We start from the raw sequence: 25,331 nt of genomic DNA, 5'->3' as shown, positions 1-25,331 counted from the left end.
GGCTGTAATTCACTATCAAGACATGCCACACAAATCAGGGCATGTCCTACCTTTTACATACAATGCACCCTGCCCTTGGGCCTACGTTAGGGGTGACTAATATGTAGAAAAGGGAAGGTTTAGGAACTGGCAAGTGGGTGCACTTGCCAAGTCGACAAGGCAGTCCCAGACTGCACACAGGCTCTGCAATGGCAGGCCTGAGCCACATTTTACAAGCTGCTTCTGTGGGTGGCACAATCAGTGCTGCAAGCCCACCAGCAGCATTTGATTTACAGGCCCTGGGCTCACATGTGCACTGTACTAGGGTCTGACAGGTAAATCAAATAAGCCAATCATGGAGTCACTAATCCATTACATTAATTTACAATAGGGAGCACTTGCACTTTGGCACTAAATAGCAGTGGCAAAGTGCCAAAAGCATCTAGACCAGCAAAAACATAGCAAACATACAGGAGGCTACAGCAAAAAATGGAAGGGAGACCTACGCCAATGGTGCCAGATCAAACAGAGAGGTTTTCGCCAAATATGATGCTTCTTAAGGAAAAGTAGCCAATGCAAATTCAAAGTGTCTATTGTCCCCACAGAGATAGGGAACAAGGACTCGAATACACACTACTGACCCTGCAGATATGACACTAGGGTGTGACACCAAAATAAAGCGACATTATTAAGAACCGCAACGCTATTCTCTGCCTTTATCAGCACAGCCGCTTTTAAGTGTGTATAGATAAAGCGCTTAGAACCCAGCGCTTTGCAGGTCTGAGCCCTGGGCCATTCAGAGAATTTTGTTGCAATAAAAACATTAAGCAATTACGGGGAGGGACAGGAAAATGAGAGAGAGAGAGAAAGGTGGGTGTGGGGGAGAGAGAGGCAAAGTCAGTTAACGATGGAGAGAGGTCTGGTAGAGAACAGAGGGGTAGCTTGCATTGGTGCAGCTGGTGCAGTGTTGCTGGGACCCCGAGCCCTGATTATTCTTGTATTGCACAGTTCAAACAGCAGCCAGTAGCCCATTTTCTTTCCTGCTCTAGGGCCCATCAGATGCTGGCTACGCTACTGGGAGAGAGATAACGACAAGACTAGAAGGATAGAAAGACAGATATAGGGAGAGACAAAGATGTGAAGGCAGGGACAGGTGGATGGATATGGAGAGGCAGGTGGGGGCAATTAAAACGTGAGATTCACTTGCTAAGGGCCTTGACCGAATGTGAAGTCCATGTTAATGGTCGCTCAGTCAGCATGGCCTCCACAACATTCTCCTTCTCCATTCTGGCGAAAACCTTGCAGAACCTACAGACAGGATGAGCCCGAGCGTGTTAGCAAAAAGGCTCTGACAGTGGCTAGTAGAATAGAGCGACAGCCAAGTCCACTCCCCAGATCCTTACCTTACAGATACACAGCAGGGGTGTTGACACTGCGCAGAGGACAGCATGTGCCTCACTCGCTCATGGGTTGAAGGCATGAGGGCACCCTGCTCTTCTGCTATGCGGTCTGTAGGCTCTCTGCCCTGGGCACACGACGCAGCTCCCAAGATGCTGGTGTGCGTGCACAGTGGTGGTGCATGGTGATGGACAACTTTGCTTCTCAGTGCTCGCCCCTCTGGTCGACTCTGACAAGACAGAGTCAACATGCCATCAGTCATTATGACTGACAGTTCCAACACTGAATGGGCATGGGTTGGGCTGATCCAAAAGATGAACAACACTTCCAACAGAGCAGAGGCTGAAGGAGTGGACTCACTGCGCCTTTCTATGTAAGTAGTCTTGTTGGCTGTACCAAATAAGAGTGACACTTTCAACAATCAATGGCTGAAGGGGCTGATCTAAAACACCTCCCTATGTTTACTGCATTGTTTTTTTTATTGATAAATTAGCTTAAGCAGACGTGTATAACTGTCTTTACACCAGACCTAAAGATTAGACAAACTGGGGGGAATTCAGTGCAGGGAAGTAACCGGCATGGCTTTTGAAACAAGAACTTCCCACACTGAATTACGTATAATCAAAACCAAGAACGCCAGTGATAGTGAAAATCATCCCAAATTATTGAGCAGGGTTGTCAGTGCAATACCAGCCAGCTGCCTAAGACAACACCACCATAGGAGCATCAGAAACTCTGTAAAAGCATCAAAATCTGTAAAGACTGCCACCTTCTAAGGGTAAGAGGGGCAACAGGATATCACCAGTTCTATTCTAGCATAGATCTTTGCTCTAGCATGGACAGACTCCCCTGCAGAGCCAACATAGTCCATTTCACTCTAGCGGTGCAGTCATGATGGGAGCACAGCCTTACTGACCTACCACAATCTAAGGGTACTGGCAGAGAAACAGGCTGGGCACATTCTGTGCCAGTCCATTGGTAAGCTCTGCGCTTTGTAGACGTTGTGAATCACTCACCTAACGATAAAAGGTTTTCTGTTGCATTGATGTAGGCCACACAGTCGAACTGCTCAAAGTCATCTTCCTTAACCTGTAAGAGAGAAATGGGGAAAAAAACATAAATTGGGTTGGGCAGTTTTCAAAAAGCAGTATTTTTCTAGGTTCTACCCCACAGTAATTTAGAATTAAATGCATTCTTCTTCTCAACATCAGACATTTCCATAAAAGCCGCAGGCGCAGAGACTAAAACAAAGAATTCTAAATAAAGGTTCGTTAAAAATTACAGAAACGTCTAAAATTTGCAGCTCAAAACATTTTCAAAGACTGGCGCAGCGACCACTTTCTTTTTATTAATATAAAAATATTTTACAGACAATCAGACAGCATCTTTATTTTTGAAAACTCTTCAACATTTTAGCTCACTGGGGTTAACAATTATTTTTCCCTACATCCATTCACATTTTTATGTGCTATTGCACTCTATCCCAACAGTAACTTTGCCCTCTCTCGCTCTCTGGCAATACTGTACTGCTCCCAAATTTCAACCGTTTCATTCCATTATCCCTGGAGACTGGAATTAGAAAATAATTATTTGCTGCGTGTCAATACTGAACACAGGGTTTCTAATGAAGAGGTTTCCGTATATTACTAAGAGTCTCCCTCTCTGGAGACCAAAATAAGTCTCTCACCCAGTTCTGGCATGATGCTGTCTCTTATTTTCTATCAGGAAAATCTACAAGAACTCCTAGCTCTGCTACCCTATTGTATGTTCTTCACATTTGTTTCAGAATTGTATGTAAACACACTTACAGGTCCTACTTTTGTGTGAGGAAGGCAATATTTTATACAATACTTTATTAAAATACAAAAACATAAAACAAGATAGTCAGAAGACGCAATAAGTTCAGGATGGCTTTCTCTTAGACTTCAGCCTTGATTGTAGTGCTCTAGTTAAATCCCTTGAATTATAATTATCACTGGTCCTGGTAGTTCCAAGGGTGGGGAAATAACGGAAATTTTAGGAGATTTGGGGGAATAAAATTCAGGAGTCCGAGTTTCACGCCAATTCCCACGTTTTCCCATGCTGTTTCACACTCAGGAGGTACTTGCTTTGGGCTGCTAAGAATGCTCCGCAAAATGCTTGACTTAATTCCTTTACAGCTAAGGAAAACAGTCATGCACTCCCTGGTTACGTCCCGCCTGGACTATGGCAACACGCTCCTTTTGGGTGCTCCTAAGTATGTCATTAACAAGCTACAGCTAGTCCAGAATGCAGCGGCCAGACTTCTGTGTCAGATTCCATAGAAAGAATCAGTGAAGAAGCTTCGTAGACAGCTACATTGGTTCCCGATTGAGGCGAGAATCAAGTTTAAAGCACTCTGACTTACCCATAGAGCCATAAACAACACAGGGTCAAGTGAGATCAGAAATCTGGTAGGCTTATATCTCCCTAATAGAAGCCTGAGGTCAGGCTCTGAGCTACTGTTAAAAACTACCAGAATAAAAAGGGCCAGATGGGGGAGAAGAGCTTTTTCCCACCTGGCGTCCAAGCTATAGAACTCTCTTCCTCGGGAGATGAGATTCACAGCATCAGAATCTTCCTTCAGGAAAAAACTGAAAAACTGGTTGTTCAATGAGTGCATATAACTTCCTCTTCTCTCGCTTCTTAGCGTCTCATGCCTAGCACTGTGATGTTTATCAGTCACATATCATGGCTTTCCAATATCCTCTACAGTTTGAGATGTAAAGAAGATGAAAATCATAGGCTTACATCAGTTGGTGAATTTTACTGGGTCTTGCTGGTTCAATCTGACATCTACCTCAACACATACTTTTCGAAGGCATCCTGGTCATCGTGTAACTACTGTGGTGGTAGCTCTTGACTGTGGCAAAGGCCTGTACTTCAGGACCTTCAACAAACGTTATCACCCTCAGAAGCGGTTAATAAGGCTATATCAGGAATACTGCTTGGAGTGCTGTAATGAAAAGATTTAACCTAGATTCTCTAGGATTGGTCAAGCCCACTCTGCGTTGAGCAGTACCCAAATTGTTATTTTTAGACCTAGTTCTGCAGTACATTGTATTTTTCGGTGATCTCCACAACATTACTGTTATCCATAAGTTAGTCAAACATTTATTTCTCAACCTTTACATGACTTGAATATAACAGGGCAACAGAAACAGTAAAATAAGACTCTTCCTTCCTCCCTATTGATCAATGCCTTGACAATCCTTTTACCTAGGTGACTGGTGACTATATTGTATTGTGTAGAATAAGACACAGCATCAAATCCCAGAAGGATCATCAGGCCACAGTAGCCACCTTGTGTTGTCTGGTTAAATAAATGGTTTAGTACATGAATACCAAGTCTTCATACTTACAGAGGTTAAATGTTTGTCACTGATATCCACAGAGCACAGGTCCGAAGGGTGGTCAACATAGTGCGACTTCAGCTACAAATTGAATAAATAAGGATTAGCAATGTGTAGACAATGAACATACTTTAAGTTACGTATGCCCCATACATACAAGAACATGGAGGCAACTTTAAGAAAAGCATTAGGATTGTAATTGGGTGTTAATGCATGAAAATCCCTTTTCACTTTGTGATACTGCACTTAACCCTCATTGGTATTTTTATATAGGAGCCCTTTTGCCGTCTCCTTCTCATGAAACAATGCTGTTACGATTGAGAATTAACTTCCATTATAGCCCCCTACTTGAGATATAGGTAACTTGTCAGGTGGAAAATGGACCAAAACTCTCAACAATATGAATTTCTGGAAGAGTGCTTAACTGAGGAATTTTACCAAGTTTAAATCCATTATTTGTATTAACATAGAATGAAAGGAAGAACTACGTCTTTCCTAACGACAACACTAACGTTTTTGTTTAAACATTTGGTTTTGAAATATGCTAAATCAAGAGCATAGCTCTAAGCAAAAAAACGGGTTAAAATAAATAGAAAAACGTACTGCCAGCTGTAACAATGTCCTAAAATGTTAATTAATTTATGATGTGCCTCAGAGAAGTTGAATACCCAGTGCCAGAGACCAGAAATTTTCTGGGAGGTGGTGGCCAGCACCACCACAGACGACGCTGCCCACTGCAAAGGGAGGTGCCACCTCTTCGGCTCTGTCCCTTTCTAAGATACAGTTCATTTGGCAGCCTAGTAGCCGTGTAAAGAATTCCTTTGATCCCCAATTAGATGCCAATATATAGACTGCATTTTGCTGCTTATTTCAAATGAGCAGTGTTTCACCTTTATCTAGAGAATGATTGATCCGAAGTTGTTCTCTGTCTGGTATGAGTAGGGTATAAGCGCTGTTTTTCCTTTGCATTATGGTATTTGTTGTCTGTTAAAGCTGGCACCATTGGCGTGGGTCTCCCTTCCATTTTTTCACCGTTGCCTCCAGTGTTTTTGCTATGTTTTTGCTGGTCTAGATGCTTTGGGCACTTTGCCACTGCTTCTCACTGCCAAAGTGCAAGTGCTTCCTATTGTAAATTGTTGTAATGGATTAGTGACTCCATGATTGGCTTATTTGATTTACTTGTCAGACCCTAGTACAGTGCACCATGTGTGCCCAGGGCTTGTAAATCAAATGCTGCTGGTGGGCTTGCAGCACTTGTTGGGCCACCCACAGAAGCAGCTTGCAAAGCATGGCTCAGGCCGGCCATTGCAGAGCCTCTGTGCAGTCTGGGGCTGCCATGTCGACTTGACAAGTGCACACACTTGCCAGTCCCAAACATTCCCTTTTCTACATATTAGTCACCCCTAAGGTAGGCCCAAGGGCAGTGTGCATTTTATGTAAATGGTAGGACATGCCCTGATGTGTGTGGCATGTCCTGATAGTGAATTACAGCCAATTTTTTTTTCACTATTGCAAGACTATCTGTTCCCATAGGCCAGAATGGGCAGTTTGATTATAACATCTTATAATCCTAACTGACCCTAGGAACAAGATTGGAAAATAAAGTTTAGTATGCCTGAACTCAGAATGTTAAAATACATATTTTAGTGTGGGTGATTTTTACATTCTGTGTTTAAAAATACCACTTTTAGAAAGTAGGTATTTTCTTGCCTAACCATCCAGCATGCCTCTTCTAGGTTTGTGTGTTCCATGTCTGGTTTGTGAGTGAAAGGGGGCTGGAGAGGGCAGTCTGATGGGTCAGGGCTGGGCTGAATCGGACCTGCATTGAATAGAGAGTAGGGGGAGGAGTTTTCCTTTCAGCTACCTGGGCCAGGTCTGCTTTCAACAATGCTGTCTCCACCTCCTGCCAGAAAGCTACACCAGTGTAGGACAGAACTAGTTTTGGCTGGGCACAGACACACTCTGCCTTCGGAGGACAAAGGTTTTTGTAGTATAAATATTGGGGCCCAGACCCCAGAACTTTAGATCACTGCTTGGAATCAAGACGAACCTTTGCCAAGGAGAGGAACCAAGGAAGATGAAGGAGGAGACTGTCCCTGTGCTGTTTGCCGTTTGGGGTTGGCCTGCAGTGGTTACTCATTGCCAAGGAAAGGAGAAAAGTAACTTTGTGTGTACTTTAACTATCTTGAGGAAGATCTCTAAGGGCTTGAAGTTGAGCTTGCCTCCTGTTCTGAAGTCTCAGGGGCACAAAGACTTCACCACCAGCTCCCCCTGAATTTCCTTGTTGGGAATTCTACCTGCAGTGAGGTGCCTGCTGTTGTTTTGGTCCCTCTGGAGACTGTGTATCGCTGGGAGCTGGAAGCACGACACAATGAGGAAGAAGCGTGTAGCCGCAGCAGCAGTTGCTGTCGCATCACCGAAGAAGCATGTCGTTGCCGTTGCTGTTCGCTGTCGCATCGCTGAGGAAGCGTGTCGCATCACCAGAGAAGCGTGCTGCTGCTGCAGAGGTTGCCGTCGCATCACTGGAGATGCGCGTCGCATAGCCTGTCATGGCTCAAGAAACCATTGATTTTGCCGCACAGCTGTCAGCTTGCATGCATCGCATCCACATTGTCGCATCGCATCAGATGCCATTTTGTCGCATCGCACCGGATCGTCGCATCGCATCAAGGCGCCATCTTGTCATATCGTAACCGGAACGCAGTAATAAACAGACTCATTCACCTCTTCTCCGGTAAGGAACCGACGCATCACCTCTCCTGCACTGCAGTAAGGAACCGACGCATCACCTCCCCCGAAGCAAGGAACCAACGCATCACCTTCCCTGCGACCCTTTTGTTTGTATTGCGTGACGCATCCAAGGTACTTTGAGAGTAAAGTGTCGCATTTACCATCTACATTGAACTAAGCTATTTTCTACCATTTTAAAGTCATATTCTTGATACAGTTTTGTGGATTTTTGTCGTTTGTTCTTATGCTGAGTCTAGTAAAGATTACTTATTTTTCTAAACTGGTGTGGTGTCCATTTGTAATGTTTTCACAGTATTACTGTATGTGTTCACAAATGCTTTACACACTGCCTCTGAGATAAGCCTGTCTGCTCGTGCTAAGCTACCAAAGGGGTGAGCAGGGGTTATTCAGGAGTGTATCTCCCTTTCTGTGACTAGAAGCAAGGGCCCCTACTTGGTCAAAGGTACCTACCTCTGCCAACTAGAGACCCCCATTTTTAATATTGTCCAGCATTTATAAGGGCTAACAAACTACAAGTACCAGAATTCAAAGGAAAAAAAAATGGCTAAATAGGTTACCTGACTGGATGGGTCAACTTGAGAGCTCATATTTGTGTTGGCCAAGGCTCTAAATATAAATCACAATCTGGATGAGCTGATGACAGGCCAGTAAGGTAGTCTCACGTCGCTAAATGGTTCAGCGGGAGGCAGGCAGGTACTAGATCTCTGATTTGGCCCACCCTAGCTTAAATGAGCCAATATGAGGCACGCCTGAGATTTTCTCTGGTTGGGGGTCTGGAGTATGTCTATGAGAGTCCTTGTCCGCCACCTGTGTCACTGTCCCTTTACCACAATAGCATTGCAGCTCTTGAAATGAAAATACGTGTGTTGTGTATCTCTCACAGTTACTGCATGAGCAGTTCATTCATGCAAAATGCACAACTGCATGGCCACTACACAATCCGTGCACACATGAAAACAAGCAGCTGTGTCAACTCTGGGTGCTCTAAAAGGAGTCCTGGTACTAAGCACTGGCCCACACATGACAACATAAATTAAACATGGTAAATACTCAAATTGACATCTAACACAACCCTAGATGCGATACTGATTAACTGAGGCTCACTCCATCATTCCAGGAAAAGTCTTATGGCATATAAGGCAGGAGGGAATGGATCGGGAAGAGAAGATAGCTTCTTTTGCTGACCTCTCTCTGACCCAGCCACGCCTTTCACAGGCTCTTTATGGTACCATTCCAGAATCATATTTCTTTTTTATATTCTCCCATTTCCAGAGAGTATTTGCCCCATTACCCTTGGTGAGTGGTGGTAAGAGAAGACAGCTTTCACAGCGGGAAACCACAAAATGTTCTAATTTGGACTATCTAAGCTACACACGCCTATCACCCTTACCTATGGAACCACATCACCAAAGTAAAGACCAACAACACAAGGGACTAGAGTATGACGTCCATGTTTAAAATCACCAAAATATAAGTTTTTTCACTGACTTACCAACTCAGTGCAGGATTTTGCTAGATCATCTGAAAGACCGGAAATATGGTGACATGTGAAAACTGTGCTATGGGCTGCCAATGGACCTACTTAGACCTGGAACCCCAGTGACATGGCAAGGGTGCAATGGGCCTTAATGCAAGAAGGAAAATGGGCACTGTATCTCCATTGGGTATTAAAAGACCCATAATTAGAGAGTAGGTCAGCAGGGCCTTCAGACCCCCTGGGTCACGCTAAGATTGCAATGAATGTGCTGCTTATAGCTATACCTATGAAGAGATTGTCTTAAAAAAAGTTAATTATAAGACAGAAATAGCAAACAGTTTATACTTGGACTTTCAAGTAATGTAAGTAATTTATATGGATTTTTGTTTGCCATTACCAAAAACGCTGCATTTAGGACATTGTTTCCCGCTTCCGGCTCTCTGACGGGGCACACGCTTCCTTTCACGGATTGGGCAGACGTGCTGGCATGCAGTCGGTTCTCTCCACACTCTTGCCTTCGAAGGGACTTTGAACAGACCATGGCCTTGAACCTACGCTCTTGGTTGGCTTTGTGTGACACCAGCCAGTGCCCAGCGCCTGTCATAAAACAAGAGCCACAAAAAATTAGCATCATTTTGCTTATGCACCAAACCCACAGAATTATCTTTAACATGCAACCTCAATATCTTTTGCAGAGTGGAAAGATGAGGACATTTGAGGGGTTAGGGACCAAAAGTTGTGAGACAAAGTCACAGCAGACAACATTGTAGCCATCTCAATAAACCAAAAAAAGTGAACATAATGTTGCTAAGGTACCAAACCTTACAGTATTCTCTTTAAGATGTAACCTCAATATCTCTTGCAGAGCAGTAAGAGGGGATATGTGGGGGTTTAGAAATCAATAGATGTGAGACGACGTCATGAGACCCAATATTTTAAGCATCACAATAAACACCTCGACCGAACAAAGTAAGTGCAGGGAAGTAAAGCACCATTTAGATGGATTGCTGCTTAGACACGGATACTGGGAAAATGTGATAAAACTGCAATTTCTTTAATGTACATATGAATTGGCTGTACTCACTACATAATCCACTATCTACTGCATATTTTGAGACTTTAACAAACAAATTAATTTGTTTATCTCAAACTCATCAAAAGTTATTTCAAAAGCTGCATATGATGTGTGGTGATGAGCAAGACACTATGCACGGTTTAAATGGTCAACTTGCTGTAATCAGCCATTTGAAAAGATGAACAATTAGCCCAGGTAGAGCAAACGTTCTCATTTGATGGATGGGGAGAAGGATAAAGACCTTAAATACAAAAGCACAATTCAAACAAACTGGAGATTTAAAAATAAAAAACTTCTGAATCATGAAACCTTACTGTTTCAGTATTCACACAAATTAGGATGTAGATCAAAGTCACTGTTCTTAAATTATAAACTCTTTCATGCAGGCATCTTAGATGAATGCAAACCATGCTGTATTTCTGTTTAGTTCCCTTTGATTTCTAAAGAACCTCCAAGAGAATTACTAATATAATAAATGGGAAATTTACTGCTTTGTTTTTCAGGGCTGTTTCTTAATGGAAAGAGGTCCCTCTAGAGCATTGGTACTCACAAACATTTTCCCAGGGGCCAAAAAGTATGTTCGGTTGTGTGACCGAGGGCTGCATGGATGCCAGCAGGGTGAGAGTACTGTAGGTTGGAGGCTGTCCTAGGGGAAGCGTGGCTTGTGGACAGGGATTCGTGGATCTACTTTGAAGGTTTCATTGCAATATGCCCTCTAAGTCAAGCCTGTAGTGTCTAAGAGAGTCATAGATTTGACGAAACCGTGTTACGCTGTAGCTGAGTCACTATCCCTAAATCGCACCTTGAGTAAGCCTTCTCTGCTTGCTACTGCCATCTTGGACGAGTCAAGTGTACAAAGGAAGTGACCTGATTATTGAATTGGAATGAAATAAAATCTTATGCTTCACAATTTCTTTATGCCTACACTTTCTTTTCCATAAACTTTAGGAGAGCTTACAGAAAAGCTCAGTTACGATGCCGAGTGTTATAAAAAATCCTTGACAACGAACCCCCTCAACAAGGTGTGCAATTCTCTAAGATGGGCAGACACAAACATCTAACCTCCACTTGGTGGGGTGGAAACATTTTAGCCATAGCAGTAGGAGACGTAACATTTAATTGTGGCGTTACCACTTTGACAAAACATGCTGGTTGGGAACTCTGTATTTAAAGTCTGAGCAGGTTCCCCAGCATGGGAGCATTTGTTTCGTCAGAGTAGTCCCCAAGCCTAACCATCAGAACCACTCAATCCACAATTGTTGTGTAATGAGCAAGATGCAAACTATGGATCCAGAAGGTATATTTTTGTATTAATCTCAGCCGCCCCTTATATCAAATTGTGCGCTCTTCTCCACTTCTTTTTATCAGAGATAGGAAGAACTTTCATTAAACGAAACATTGGCAGTACGTCTGTGATAAGAAAGCAGGACTGTCACTCAATAATTATTTGATTTTATCCATTAGAAAGAGAACACCCAGTCTTATATTCCACTCACTAAAATATGGTGTAGTGAGAAAGTTAGGAATAGTGAAAAAAGTAGTCCTTCACTGTGGTGTTGGTACTCCTGCTAGACAAATCTATGCCTTTCTATGCCTTTGTCCACTTAATAGGTGTTATGTGAAAAGGTGAACGAGCCAAGCTCAAGCCAAATGCCTGGCTGTGGATCATCTCCAGGTTCTCTTCAGTCCTCAAGTCCAAAACAAGCTGATCCTTCATAAAGTTTCTGTCTGTCACCCACACTCTAAACTCACGCTCCAGGAATTAAACACAAACCATGAACTTGTGGCATAAAATGAAAGGGGGAAAAGACAAACCCATCGAATGGCTATACTGCACACTGTGAAACCTGAAAACCTTGGATCCCGGCTTCCACACTTGACCACACTGTGTGATAGTGGCCAATTGTTTTATTTCACTTTGCCTCCTTTTATAGTCTCGCCTGACCCAGCGCATGCGCTGGTCTGGCGAGACTTATTGAGAGGGCTCCAAAAAGTGCTACCAGGCCAGCCTGGAGCAACAGTGCATGTGCGCGGGCGCGCGCGCTTGACCGCAAATACTTTCACTTTCGCTGCCGCTTTGATGTTTGATCGCGATCACTTTTGGGGTCGCAGGGCCGCTTGGCATAGCCAATAGGTCTTGCTTTTGGGACCTTATAAGTATTCAGTTATGCAACTGTTGCATGGCTAAACACTTATAAGGTCCCAAAGGCGAGACCTATTGGCTATGCCAATGCTTGTTCTTCATTCTCACATATGTAATCACCTTGGAAAAAAGATGTCAGGATGTGTGCTGTACGAAACCTTCTCTTGTGTTTGATTTAATAATCTATAATGTTGGCCACCCAGAGGGTGCACATAACACTGACTTGACTCTAGGCTCACCATTGGCATTGTAGTCAGGGTGGGGTGGACGCATGACTGTTCCTAGTTTGTGTTTGAAAATTGTCACTTTAAAAAAATACTTCTCAATGTACTGATATCTGATCTACTAAGGTCAAATGCTTCTGCATCCAAATGAAATACACGTTTTTGAATTTTGAAGTAACTCATGTTTGTTGCAAGATCTCTTTAAAACTCAAGGCGTTCCCAAAGTTAAGTGGTGCAAGACACTTTCCTTGGTTCTTTTATTTTACTTCAGTCAATGTATGAATAAATGTTTGCGTTTATTTTATATTTTTCTGAACATTAGTGCTCGGTACATTAAACAGCAGCCCAATGCTGCTGTTCACAAGGGACTGCATGTAAAAGCCAGAAGGGCCACAAGCGGCCCCTGGGCCGTACTTTGAGTATCACTGCTCCAGAGGCCCTATAATGTGACCATCGGGTAAAACCGAATCTGGAAACATGTTTGAGAGCATAATGGGAATAAATAGGGTGCTTTTGGTACAGGGATTGGACGCATGTAGGCTTTCTTTCTACTGAGTGCAACACTGTATGTGTTTTGTACCCAAGTATTATTCATTGTTGGTGAAAAACAAATTCAATATGATCTCCTGTGTATGATTTTCGTTCCTAATAAATGTATATATTTTTATAGTACTGGAATCTCTTTTGACTCGTTGCATTAAAATATATGTATGTGATATTTCCATAGCGCAAACCTAGCCAAAGGGAGTAAAGCGCTGTGTGGGGTCAGGCATAAAGTCATCGAATAATACGAGAGGTACGTGGTTTGTGAGCTGTTCATACAAAGTAGCTGGACAATAATGCATTCAAATGCGCTGCATAATTTCATTTTTCGTGCTGCATAATTTACCCTCTTTGCAAATAAAACCATTCCCCACTAAGAAGGCATGGTCTACCTCCTTCTTGGGCTTCCAGTTGGCCCTTCCATTGCTTGTGCTTCCAAATCTGAGCTGAGGCCTCTTCAGAGTGTGGAGCATCTTGGGGCTTCAGACACTGTTTCTTAATGTTATGGCATTCATGAAAGGCACAGCCACCATAAACAGGATAAATACAGCAATGTTCCCTAGGGGGTTGGAGAAAACACTCAGCTTGCCAAGGACACTGGTTTGTGGCTTTACAGACACAAACGACAAACAAAATAATTGCCAACTGGGCTACCACCAAATGCGCCCCACCGCTGCACGGACATTTTTATCGAATATGCTCTTGCTCTGCCCATAAGCAATTTTGGTGGAAATTCCCCGGCTCTGCACAAGGGAACTCAAACTCTGGCAATACGCTTAATGAAGCTCTAGGCTTACTGAATGCTAAGAAACTGCTATGCTCAATGCATACTGGAAGCTACTTCAACAAGATCATTATTTACTATGCTCAAGGAAGTAGGGAACGCATTAAAATCTGTGCTGGTATAGTACATGAAACACCAAAAAAGTGATAAAAGATCTTAATTAGAGGCCAAGTACCCTTGTGCAGGAAGAGGTGGGTTTGCTCTCTGGCAAACACAGTCTGTACATTAGAGTAGTGGATTCCAGGGCCCGTATTACATATAGGGCACACTGTCCTTGTTTGCCCCACAGCAAACCTTTAAGCAGGTGTGCTGGGGGCAAACAGGGAGCCGTGTGCCCTCTTACAATGAATGTACTGTCTCTAGGGCAGCCACAAGCTCATGCTGCCACCAGGGCAGCGCATTCAGTCAAATACGGAGCAGCTGCTTCAAACCACTCTGGGCTTGATTCACAAAGGAAAAGTGAGACCAGAAGCCTAACTTTACTGCTTTTCAGTATTCGCAAAGGTATGGTTAGACCAAAAGTCTAACTTTACCACTTTTCAGTATTCGCAAAGGTATGGTTAGACCAGAAGTCTAACTTTACCACTTTTCAGTATTCGCAAAGGTATGGTTAGACCAGAAGTCTAACTTTACCACTTTTCAGAATTCGCAAAGGTATGGTTAGATCAGAAGTCTAACTTTACCGCTTTTCAGTATTCGCAAAGGTATGGTTAGACCAGAAGTCTAACTTTACCACTTTTCAGTATTCGCAAAGGTATGGTTAGACCAGAAGTCTAACTTTACCACTTTTCAGAATTCGCAAAGGTATGGTTAGATCAGAAGTCTAACTTTACCGCTTTTCAGTATTCGCAAAGGTATGGTTAGACCAAAGGTATAACTTTACTACTTTTCAGTATTCACAAAGGTATGGTGAGACCAGAAGTCTAACTTTACTACTTTTCAGTATTCGCAAAGGTATGGTTAGACCAGAACTCTAACTTTACCACTTTTCAGTATTCGCAAAGGTATGGTTAGACCAAAAGTCTAACTTTACTACTTTGCAGTATTCGCAAAGGTGTGGTTAGATAAAGGTATAACTGTACTACTTTTCAGTATTCGCAAAGGTATGGTTAGACCAGAAGTCTAACTTTACTACTTTTCAGTATTCGCAAAGGAATGGTGAGACCAAAGGTCTAACTTTTTTTAAATTTTAATAAACAAGATCTTTATTGGTATCGTTGGTCATACAGCTCAACCACTGCCTACATCCCTTCGGGCCGGCAGGGCCAAAGTAACAATGCTAGGTGGTATACGGGGGGGGGGGCAAAATACACAGCAAGCCGCCTACAACCCCATGAGGGGCCGGCCATGTCAGGGGGGCAGCGGTAACAACACAAGGTGACTTAGATCTCATTTGTTTTGGTATTTTTTCCTTTTGAAACAGATATATAACAGGGAAGGAACTAGGGAAGGGAAACCACCATCATCGAAGAGTGTGCTAGGGTACGTGCGCCGTAATAGACCGTGTTAGTATACGCCGCAGGGATGCAGGCTGGGGGTGGACCGGGGACGTCGTAGCGCATGCGATCACGCTGTATCCACCATGGTGAGCCTACTCTTCGCCTCAGCGCTAGGGGCGCACCTGGCTAGTGCAAAGGATAAATGTAAGCCATTAGGTGTTGTGGTCAGAGTATCAGAATCCATGTGAGCTATTACCTTCCGAAACGGGATTTAGGGGGGGGGGGGGGGGGGGTCGTGGGCGGCAATTGTGGCGGCAAGTGCGTCCCTGTGGGAGGCCAGGCTTGGGTGAACTGAAAGAGTAGTTGGGTCCATTCCATTGCTAGTGGGTGCTTTCTCCGCCCCCGCGTTTCCTCCACTCTGATTGCTTCCTCCTCCGCTGCTGCCCATTTCCTCACCGCTCCCGCCCACGCCTCTCTAGTTGGCCCTTGGGGGTCTCGCCATTTCATGGCGATAGCCCGTTTAGCTAGCAACAGGGTGAGGGAAGCAAAGCGGGTGTGGGCTTTGAGCGGTTTAGGTTTGCGGAACAATCCCAGGGCCACCACCTCCCAGGACTGCAGGTCTGGGAGCTTAGTTATCGCAGTGATTGATGTGAGGACGGCCGTCCAATACTGACCCAGTGACGGGCAGCTCCAGAACATGTGCTGGAGCCGGGCATCCGGGGATCGGCATCGGGGGCACCGGAGAGGCACATCCGGATAAATACATTGCAGACGTGCCGGGGTTTGATACGCCCTATGCAAGATATTATACTGGACGTTATTGAAGCGCGCGTTGCGGGATACCTTTTTGGGGAACTCGAGGGCTTTCTCCCATTTTGTATCAGGCAATGGTCTCCTGATGTCCTCCTCCCATTGGGATCGAAGGGCGACCAATGGTTGATGTAGAAGTTGTCTGATGGCCTTGTATAACCATCGAACTAGGTGGTGACCAGAGCCCATGTGGAGGATCGTGTGGATGACCGGCTGCGTCTCCGGCTCCCCTTTGGAGGGATCCGCATGGGGTTGGAAGTGTGCTATCAACTGCCTGTGGAGCAGAAATTGCCCCGGCGGCAGACCATACAAATCCATGAGGTGAGTAAAGGGCGCAAGCTGGTTTTCGGTAAAGAGCGCCTCGGCCTCCGTGATGTCGCACGCGGTCCAAGGGCCGAGCTGGGCCACCTGGAAATAATTCTCCTGACATGGCCAGCCAGCCAGGGGTAGCTTGGGAGAGTAGGCCGGTGTGTCGGGCGCCTTTCGGTGAATCCGCATCATGCAGCGCCTGGCCACGGAGACCTGAAGTGGGTAGGTGCGTCGCGGGTTTGAGCCAGGGAGTAGCAGTCGGCACAATTCCGGTACGGGGACCTGGCCCTGTTGCGTATAGGTTTCTCCCATGTGGCGGCTAGCTGTCCAGTACGACAACCATTGGAGCTGCGCCGCCAGAAAGTAGGATTCAAAGGCCGGGGCCCCTAGGCCACCCTCCGTGGTGGGCAACTGCAGTGTGCGTAGGGCGATCCGAGGCCTGCCAGCCCCCCAGATAAGGGAGCGCAGGAGTGTGTCCAGGTCCCGAAAAAAGGTTTGAGGTGAGATCACCGGCAGGTTGGCGAAGTAGTAAAGAAGGCGGGGGGCCAGTATCATCTTTGCAAGCGCCACTCTACCGATCTGATCCCAGCCAACATCGCACGATAATTGCCATCGAACAGGTCAGCGGGGGAGTGATATAGCCGCACCCCCAGGTATTGGGGGGCTGCGGCCCCCACCAATAATGTTTTCTCGCCGAGGCGGACACCCCGCAGCCGGGATCCCGGGTGAAGAGGGTACACGGTGGACTTGTCCCAGTTCACCGCAGCCCCGAGGCCGCCGCGAAGCCCTGCAGCGCCGTCCAAATCACGGTAAGGTCCGCTGTGGCATCACGGATGTAGAGGAGCAGATCATCCACGTACAGGGAGACACTGTGTATCGTGTCTGCTATTGGTATGCTCCAGTCAACCCCTCCCTCCCGCAGGCGTATGGCAAGGGGTTCCATCGCCATCGCGAAGATTAGGGGGGAAAGGGGGCAGCCCTGTCTGGTTCCACGCTCGACCTGTAGTGGCGCGGAGATATATTGCCCTATCCTGACGCGGGAGGTAAGATTAGTATAGAGAAGTTGGGTATATCCAAGTAGATTGGGACCTATCCCCGCTTTCCGAAGAACTGCGAAGAGATACGGCCATGTGAGAGTGTCAAATGCCTTTTCAAGGTCCAAGATCAGGCACGCTGCGTTGGGATAGCTGGTATTCACCTGATCCTGGACATGAAAAAGAAGCCGCAGATTTTGGGAGGTACAACGACCGGGGACAAACCCACATTGATCCATGTGAATCAGGGGTCTAAGGATCCCTTCGTAGCGCTCTGCCAGAATTTTCCCCAATATCTTGCAATCAGCCGAAAGGAGCGTAATTGGGCAATAGGATGATAGTGATTGTGGGTCCCGATGCGGCTTCACGAAGGACACAATGATCAACTCCCGGAGAGAGCTGGGCAGTTCTCCTTTCCTAAACACCGCTGCGTACATCGTGACAAGGCGCGGGGTCAGGAGGGCGGAGAAGGCGATAAAGTACTCTAGGGGCAAACCGTCCATCCCTGGTGCTTTACGACGTGCCATGGCCCGGAGAGCCTGCGAGACGTCCGACGCCGAGATCCTCGCTTCCAGGCTGGGGCTGTCAGCTCTGGGGATGCATGGAACCGGTAAGGGGTCTAAAAAGCGGGGAATGGCATCCGGGTCGATCGATTGTGGGGCCCGGTAGACGGTACTGTAGTACTGATAAAAAACCTGGAGGATATCTACCTGGGTCCGCACTATGTCCCCCGAGGGGCTAGTAATCTCCGTGATGGGGTGTATGCCCGCATCCTGCTTCACCAGCCAGGCCAGGAGTGTTCCCGCTTCATCTCTATCTCGGTGTACTATGGCCGCGTAAGCTCTGAAGTTGTACTTCCGCAGGGTGGTTAGCGCCTCAGTGTTTCGGGACCGTGCTGTAGCCACCTGGCGTGCCGACGCCGCATCCCTATCTTCGCGCTGTGTGAGTGTTGCCAGATGTCGCTCCGTGTCCGTGAGTGATCGCTCCAGTGTGCGCCTTACCCCTGCTATCTGTGTGATACACGCGCCTCGCACCACCACCTTGAACGCATCCCACTCTGCTAGCCTTGACGAAGCCGTGTCGGTGTTATTGGTGAAGTAGTCTTGGATTGTGCGTGCATGGTCATGTTTAAAAGCCGGATCAGTAAGGCAATCCCGTGGAAGGTGCCACGTGGGAACCGGAGGAAGCGGCGGTCTCCAGCGCAATCGGATGACATGCGCATCGTGGTCGGACACTACCCTACCTAGATAGTCTGTCTCATGTATATTTGGGATGAGCGTCGGGGAGCATAAAAACCGGTCCAGTCGGACCCGTAAATTATGGGGAATAGAATGGAAGGAGTACAGCCTGGGACCAAAGGTCTAACTTTACCACTTTTCAGTATTCACAAAGGTATGGTTAGACCAGAAGTCTAACTTTACCACTTTTCAGTATTCGCAAAGGTATGGTTAGACCAGAAGTCTAACTTTACCACTTTTCAGTATTCGCAAAGGTATGGTTAGACCAAAGTCTAACTTTACCACTTTTCAGTATTCGCAAAGGTATGGTTAGACCAGAAGTCTAACTTTACCACTTTTCAGTATTTGCAAAGGTATGGTTAGACCAGAAGTCTAACTTTACCACTTTTCAGTATTCGCAAAGGTATGGTTAGATCAGAAGTCTAACTTTACCGCTTTTCAGTATTCGCAAAGGTATGGTTAGACCAAAAGTCTAACTTTACTGCTTTTCAGTATTCGCAAAGGTATGGTAAGACCAAAGGTATAACTTTACTACTTTTCAGTATTCGCAAAGGTATGGTTAGATAAAGGTATAACTGTACAACTTTTCAGTATTCGCAAAGGTATGGTGAGACCAGAAGTCTAACATTACTACTTTTCAGTATTCGCAAAGGTATGGTTAGACCAGAAGTCTAACTTTACCACTTTTCAGTATTCGCAAAGGTATGGTTAGACCAGAAGTCTAACTTTACTGCTTTTCAGTATTCGCAAAGGTATGGTGAGACCAGAAGTCTAACTTTACTACTTTTCAGTATTCACAAAGGTATGGTGAGACCAAAGGTCTAACTTTACCACTTTTCAGTATTCACAAAGGTATGGTTAGCCCAGAAGTCTAACTTTACTACTTTTCAGTATTCGCAAAGGTATGGTGAGACCAAAGGTCTAACTTTACCACTTTTCAGTATTCGCAAAGGTATGGTTAGACCAAAGGTCTAACTGTACTACTTTTCAGTATTCGCAAAGTACTTTTCAGTATTCGCAAAGGTATGGTTAGACCAAAGGTCTAACTGTACTACTTTTCAGTATTCGCAAGGGTATGGTGAGACCAAAGGTCTAACTTTACCACTTTTCAGTATTCGCAAAGGTATGGTTAAACCAGAAGTCTAACTTTACCACTTTTCAGTATTCGCAAAGGTATGGTTAGACCGAAAGTCTAACCTTACCACTTTTCAGTATTCACAAAGGTATGGTTAGACCAAAGGTCTAACTGTACTACTTTTCAGTATTAGCAAAGGTATGGTTAGACCAGAAGTCTAACTTTACCAATTTTCAGAATTCGGAAAGGTATGGTTAGACCAGAAGTCCAACTTCACCACTTTTCAGTATTCGCAAAGGTATGGTTTGACCAACAGTCTAACTTTACTACTTTTCGGCATTCACAGTACTACGAGTAAAGTTAGACTTTGTTCCAAGTTTGACTTTTGTTCTACCGTTACCTTTGTGAATACCGAAAAGTAGTAAAGCTAGACTTTTGATCTAAGTCCGACTTTAGGTCTAACTTTACCTTTGTGAATATCTAAAAAGTAGTCAAATTAGACTTTTGGTCTAACTTAATCTTTGTGAATCGGGTTCTTTGTGTTTCCCTGTGCAGGCCAAACCTGCCTGCACTTTAAGGAGGGGTTCGAGATCCCCTGCTGCACGCGGATGTAGCGAGTGATTGCACCGGCCTGCACAGGGAGGTCTGAAGGTCTGTGGCATGCTCTTGTTGTCCCTACAGAGCACTACCCTCAGGGGCACACTGACAGTATGCCACCTTTTTAGGTCTCGCCTGACCCAGCGCATGCGCTGGTCTGGCGAGACTTATTACGAGGGCTCCAAAAAGTGCTACCAGGCCAGCCTAGAGCTACAGTGTATGTGCGCGGGCGCGCGCGCTGTGCTTTACCGCGATTACTTTCACTTTCGCGCTTTGATGTTTGATCGTGATCGCGATCACTTTCGCGGCAGCACGGCCACTTTGCATAGCCAATAGGTCTCGCTTTTGGGACCTTATAAGTATTTAGTTATGCAACACTTATAAGGTCCCAAAGGCGAGACCTATTGGCTATGCCAATGCTTGTGTTTAAATGCTCCGGGACCTTCACGACGACTGCTGCACCACTGCTGGTCTATATTGTGTTTGAATTAATTCTCACTATTGCTGTATGAACAAGAATGTCGATATTTCATGTTTATATCAATAAAATGTGTTTAAACAAACAAAAAATGCACATGTTCAGATGGATTGAAATGCACTGGCAACCATTTTAGTAACTTAATCCAAAGCAGCATTACCAAAGCAAGTAGCTTGGTCCAAAAAATCTGAAACATAATTTACTCATTGCTTGCTTACTTTGTGCTACTGGTGTTTATTGTGTGATCTCTAACGTAGAGTATCAAAGACCGTTCCGACCTGTGGTTGCCTCTAAATTGCGTCTGTTTACGTCTTATGATAAATTGCAGGATCGCGCGGCACCCGCCATTAACGCTCCATCTGCTGCACTCCAACACTAATGAGGCGCACATCTGTCTCCAGCCATGTACAACAGCACATTGTGACTGACTTTCGATGTACGGTGGTCTTAATGAGTGAAATATCTACGCATCTCTTGAACTCACATTAATGCATACACTTGCACACGCACTCTTTACTATCACAGTGGTGCCCCCAGTTTTAACGTGGCCCCTTCTGTGTCAACTATAGAAAATAATTTCCAGATTTTAAGCAATATTACTCCTCTTACCGAGATTGCCACCCCTGGAAATTGAACTCTTCAATGGGTGTTCTCTGTTCAATACGTTTTTTTTTTTGCCCTCCAGTACTGTGATGCTATATACTAAACATGCTATAGATATGTAACAGCATTCCGCGCAGTGGTTGAAGTGGGGAAAAAAAAGTAGGGGAACTGTGGGCGGAGACTCAGGGGGCGGGAATAACCCAAGGATTGGATTAGTGGGCGGAGTCGGAGGTGTGGCTAGAAACAGCAAAACATACCAATTTTTGAACGTTTGGCATTTCACTGACCAGTTACAGCTTATAACGTTATTTAATTCAAAGAATCAATAAACATGTTTATTTGAGGTTTAATATACAAGTTGTTTATATTTAATTCATTTACAATGTGGGACATGTTTCCAATCACAGAATATTCCAAATACGCTTATAAGTGGAATCATAAGTCAATTGTCTCCGAGCCATGCAGTTTCTTTCATCTGCACTTCTCCTCCCTTTTTCTAACCATTTCTGAACATAAAATTCAGGTTTAAATTCTATGACAGGTGGCCCCACGATATTTATGAACATTATAGAAAAAAGACGATTGATTGATATTCTGTTCCGCAGTGGTGTGAGCACATCATTCATTACACTAAAGCCCCGTTCACATTCAGCAGTTGAGGTACAAAAGGTGTTTATAATGTGCATTAATGGTTTCAGGCTTTCAGGGATGCAATTTTTATTTTGTTTGTACTCTCTAAAACCAAGGATGTACTGCCTGGTATCAAATACACGCAACCTGCTACAAAGGTTTTGTAATTCTCCCTCACCGTATGAGATGTCTACTGGATCTGGCCAATAAACTGGTTGTAGGAGTTTCATTCTATGTACTAACTCGTTGTATTCTATTTCATCATTGTTTGTGGTTGTGCATCTAGAAACATTTGATGCATTAGACATTGTCATCCTTTTTCGCAGGTTATTTGCTAAGCTCCTAAAGAACTGTGCCCTATTGATGCTAACACAGCCTTTGTTCTGTTGCAGTCCTACACCAGCAAACTGCATCCGTTCAGCAGCATCTAATGCAGTTGTAGCAAAGGGCCCAGGTGAATCAGCCATTGATTCAAACACTAAAATCTGCATCTGTATTGAACGATCGGCCTCATATATGGTCATATCACGCCGCTGCAGCCTTCTGGATAGGTCACCCAATTCTGTGAGAGCATCATATAAAATGCCCATATTTTCAACAAACACCAGCGAGGTTAATAAACGGTTTAAACCAGCATATTTCCTCCGCTCAATGTCACTCCTCGTTGAGTCTTCGGAAGATTCCATGAAATGTTTACTAAGTGCTTTGTAGTTATTCCAAACAGCTCTCACAGATCTTTTACTTGAGGACACCCAACGTACATCTAGCACCTTTCCAATTGCCAGAAGTCTTACTTCTACCTCCAGAGCACATTCCCCAAGCTCTCTATGATTTTTCGGAGAGGCATGGTAGGTGGTATATAGTTTATCAAAAAAAACTTTGAGCTGATTAATGCCTGTGACTTCTTTACAAACATCACCCACAGCAAGCTCCAGCTTGTGGTTAGCACAGTGCCATACACTCGACTGTGGATATTTCAGTTTCAGAAGAGTTGCCACACCGGATTTCTTACCTATCATATTGGAAGCACCATCTGTTACAAGCTGAACCAAATGACTTTTTAAATACTCATCAGTAAAACCGTGTCTCTCTAAGCATGCAAGTAAGGTATCCAAGATTAGATCTGCTGCTGTGCTTGGCAACTCAACAAGGTCCAAGAAAAAGGTCAGTGGCTCATTGTGTTTATCAATACATGCTCTTACACAGATAATTAGTGTGGTCAATTTACTATTTGTGAGCTTAGGGACATATTTATGGGAATGGTGGCGCAGGGCAGCACAGCAAGTTACTTTGCTGCGCTGCCCTGCGTCACAGGGAAAGGGCGGGAATGTGCCGTATTTATCTAATATGGTGCATTCAGGTCTTTTCCCCCTGCACTGGCGCCATTTCGACAGCCTAGCTTCAACGCAGGCACACTTGCCCCATGGTGCAAGGGTGCCTCCTTTGCATGCAGGATTGTTTTTGTGCAGGAAGGGGCACCTTCCTGTACAAAAACAATCTTGAGAGGCTTTTTCATATTTCTATGTGGGCTGCAGAATAAAGCACAGTTTGAAAGAGGAAAAAACAAGGAGAAATAAAGATATTTCTCCTAGTTATGCCTCCTCTGGGGCAGCACAAGATGTTGCCGCATTCCCAGGATTACAAGTCCTTGTAAATCTATGAATGCGTCAAAAACCGTGGGAGTTGTGTGGGAGACTTTTATTATTGCAGGAAAACTACTGCGTGACAAAGCCACTGCTGCTCTAGGGTGTGCTGCTTTGTAAACCTACCAGCAAGACTGGTGGTGAACTTCGGTATGAATTGAGGTGGACAGGGCTTCAAGTTTACCCAACTGGCCACCGGTAGGGTTCACCTGCTGGTGCTAAGAGACCAGGGCTTCTAAGGTCTAGTGGGGCCTTCTAAAGTCTATCATGGGTGCTCCCTCAGGAGTGGTCTGATGGACAAGGCATGAAGGCTGAACCAGGTTCCCCAGTTCCAAATTTGGTAGCTCTGGCCATAATGCCACATCCTATCCCCACCGAACACCCTTCTGCCCCACTGAGTGAAACTCGCACTGTCTTCAGCTACAACCCAATTCTGCCCCATTATAAGCACCTGGATGCGACTCATTTCAAATTATGCAGTGCCTGAAAAAAAGTAACAACATTCTGGGAAAAGCAAATACTCATAGGGAATGCAGAATTATGTAAAGCATGCAAAATGTAAGCAGGAACGACATGTTACCTTAACGCTTTTACTCTCATTCAGAAATCAATGAGTATTTTTTGTCTCAAACATTGAGGACATGAATATAGGGCTCCTCCTGTACACATGTGTTAAGCAGGGCTCAGAGACAAAGGAACTCTTCAAGAGAATCTGATCTGACTCACGGAAACCCACAAGGGCTCCTTCTTATCCACAAATTGTGCACTCTTGATTGTCAGAGCCAGGATGCCTGTTAGGTGAGAGTGCGCTTTACAAGTGAGATAACTAACTAAATAATTCTTATTCATGTCAGCCAGCTAGCTGCTCAAACATAGTATAGCACATATGTATTCAAGTGTCCTGCAAAGAAGAATGAGTGCGAGTAAGTAAATGTGGGTGTGAATGATTGAGTGCCTGAATGTAACTGAGCATGAGTGAAAGAGTGTATGTCGATGAAAGTGAGAGAAAGTGAGTGAGAAGGAGTCACGTAGAGTAAGTGAAACTGTAAGTTAGAATGAGGTAATCAGAGTAGAAAAAAGTGGTGAGACTGAGTGAGAGTGAGAATGTGATACCGAATGTTGAAGAGTGAGTGCAAGTGAGCAATTTTGAGTAAAAGGGAAAGTGAATGCGAATGAATAATGGGGGTAGTGAGCCTGAGTGAGATAACATGTGAGCAAGCAGGACAAAACACAGGCCTTGGCAAAGTGGAGGTAAATATTTACTTATGGGAGGAACATATTGTGCATCTTGAAAAAAAATGTGGTCAACTCCTGGGAATGTTGTCTTGGCACAGTAATGGCTTTTGAGAGAATTTGTGTAAAAACGGGGTGTTGAAAATAAAATGCAGTATTTGACCCTATAGTTTTTTTTTTCAAAATTATCTTGGGAGTAGCAACACCCAGACTGCAAATCCTCCTAAAAAAAAAAAAAGGCACCCTTACTCGCTTTGTACGCTCTAGTTCAGCTCTAGCATTACGCTAGTCAGTCAGTCAGTCAAAGAGGCTTTATTTCAATATAAATATATCTTAAAAAGCAGAACAACAGCAATGTACAATAAAAAAATAAAAGGGAAGCAGTGCAAGAAGAAATATTCATACAATTCATGCTACTACTAAAGCCAATAAATTAGCTAAAAACAGAAGTTAAAAAGCAGATTAAACAACAATCAAAAGCCTAGATGACCTAATAC

General features: G+C 44.6%; 1 protein-coding gene across 1 annotated transcript in view; it reads right to left on the bottom strand.

Annotated features, from left to right (window-relative positions):
* Window positions 1–25,331, bottom strand: part of XRRA1 (X-ray radiation resistance associated 1) — a 314,818-nt gene that overhangs the window by 165,665 nt on the left and 123,822 nt on the right. Inside the window, exons 3-5 of the mRNA XM_085623358.1 lie at window positions 9,374–9,573; window positions 4,758–4,829; window positions 2,394–2,466 (exon numbers count right to left, since the gene is read on the bottom strand). Of these exons, the coding sequence (XP_085479484.1) occupies window positions 2,394–2,466; window positions 4,758–4,829; window positions 9,374–9,573 (345 nt within the window). The remainder of the gene's footprint in view (window positions 1–2,393; window positions 2,467–4,757; window positions 4,830–9,373; window positions 9,574–25,331) is intronic.

This window comes from Triturus cristatus, chromosome 8, assembly GCF_964204655.1.
Source record: "Triturus cristatus chromosome 8, aTriCri1.1, whole genome shotgun sequence".
Lineage (NCBI taxonomy): Eukaryota > Metazoa > Chordata > Amphibia > Caudata > Salamandridae > Triturus > Triturus cristatus.
Note: the sequence above shows the minus strand (reverse complement) of the source record. Positions and strands in the feature narration are given on the sequence as shown.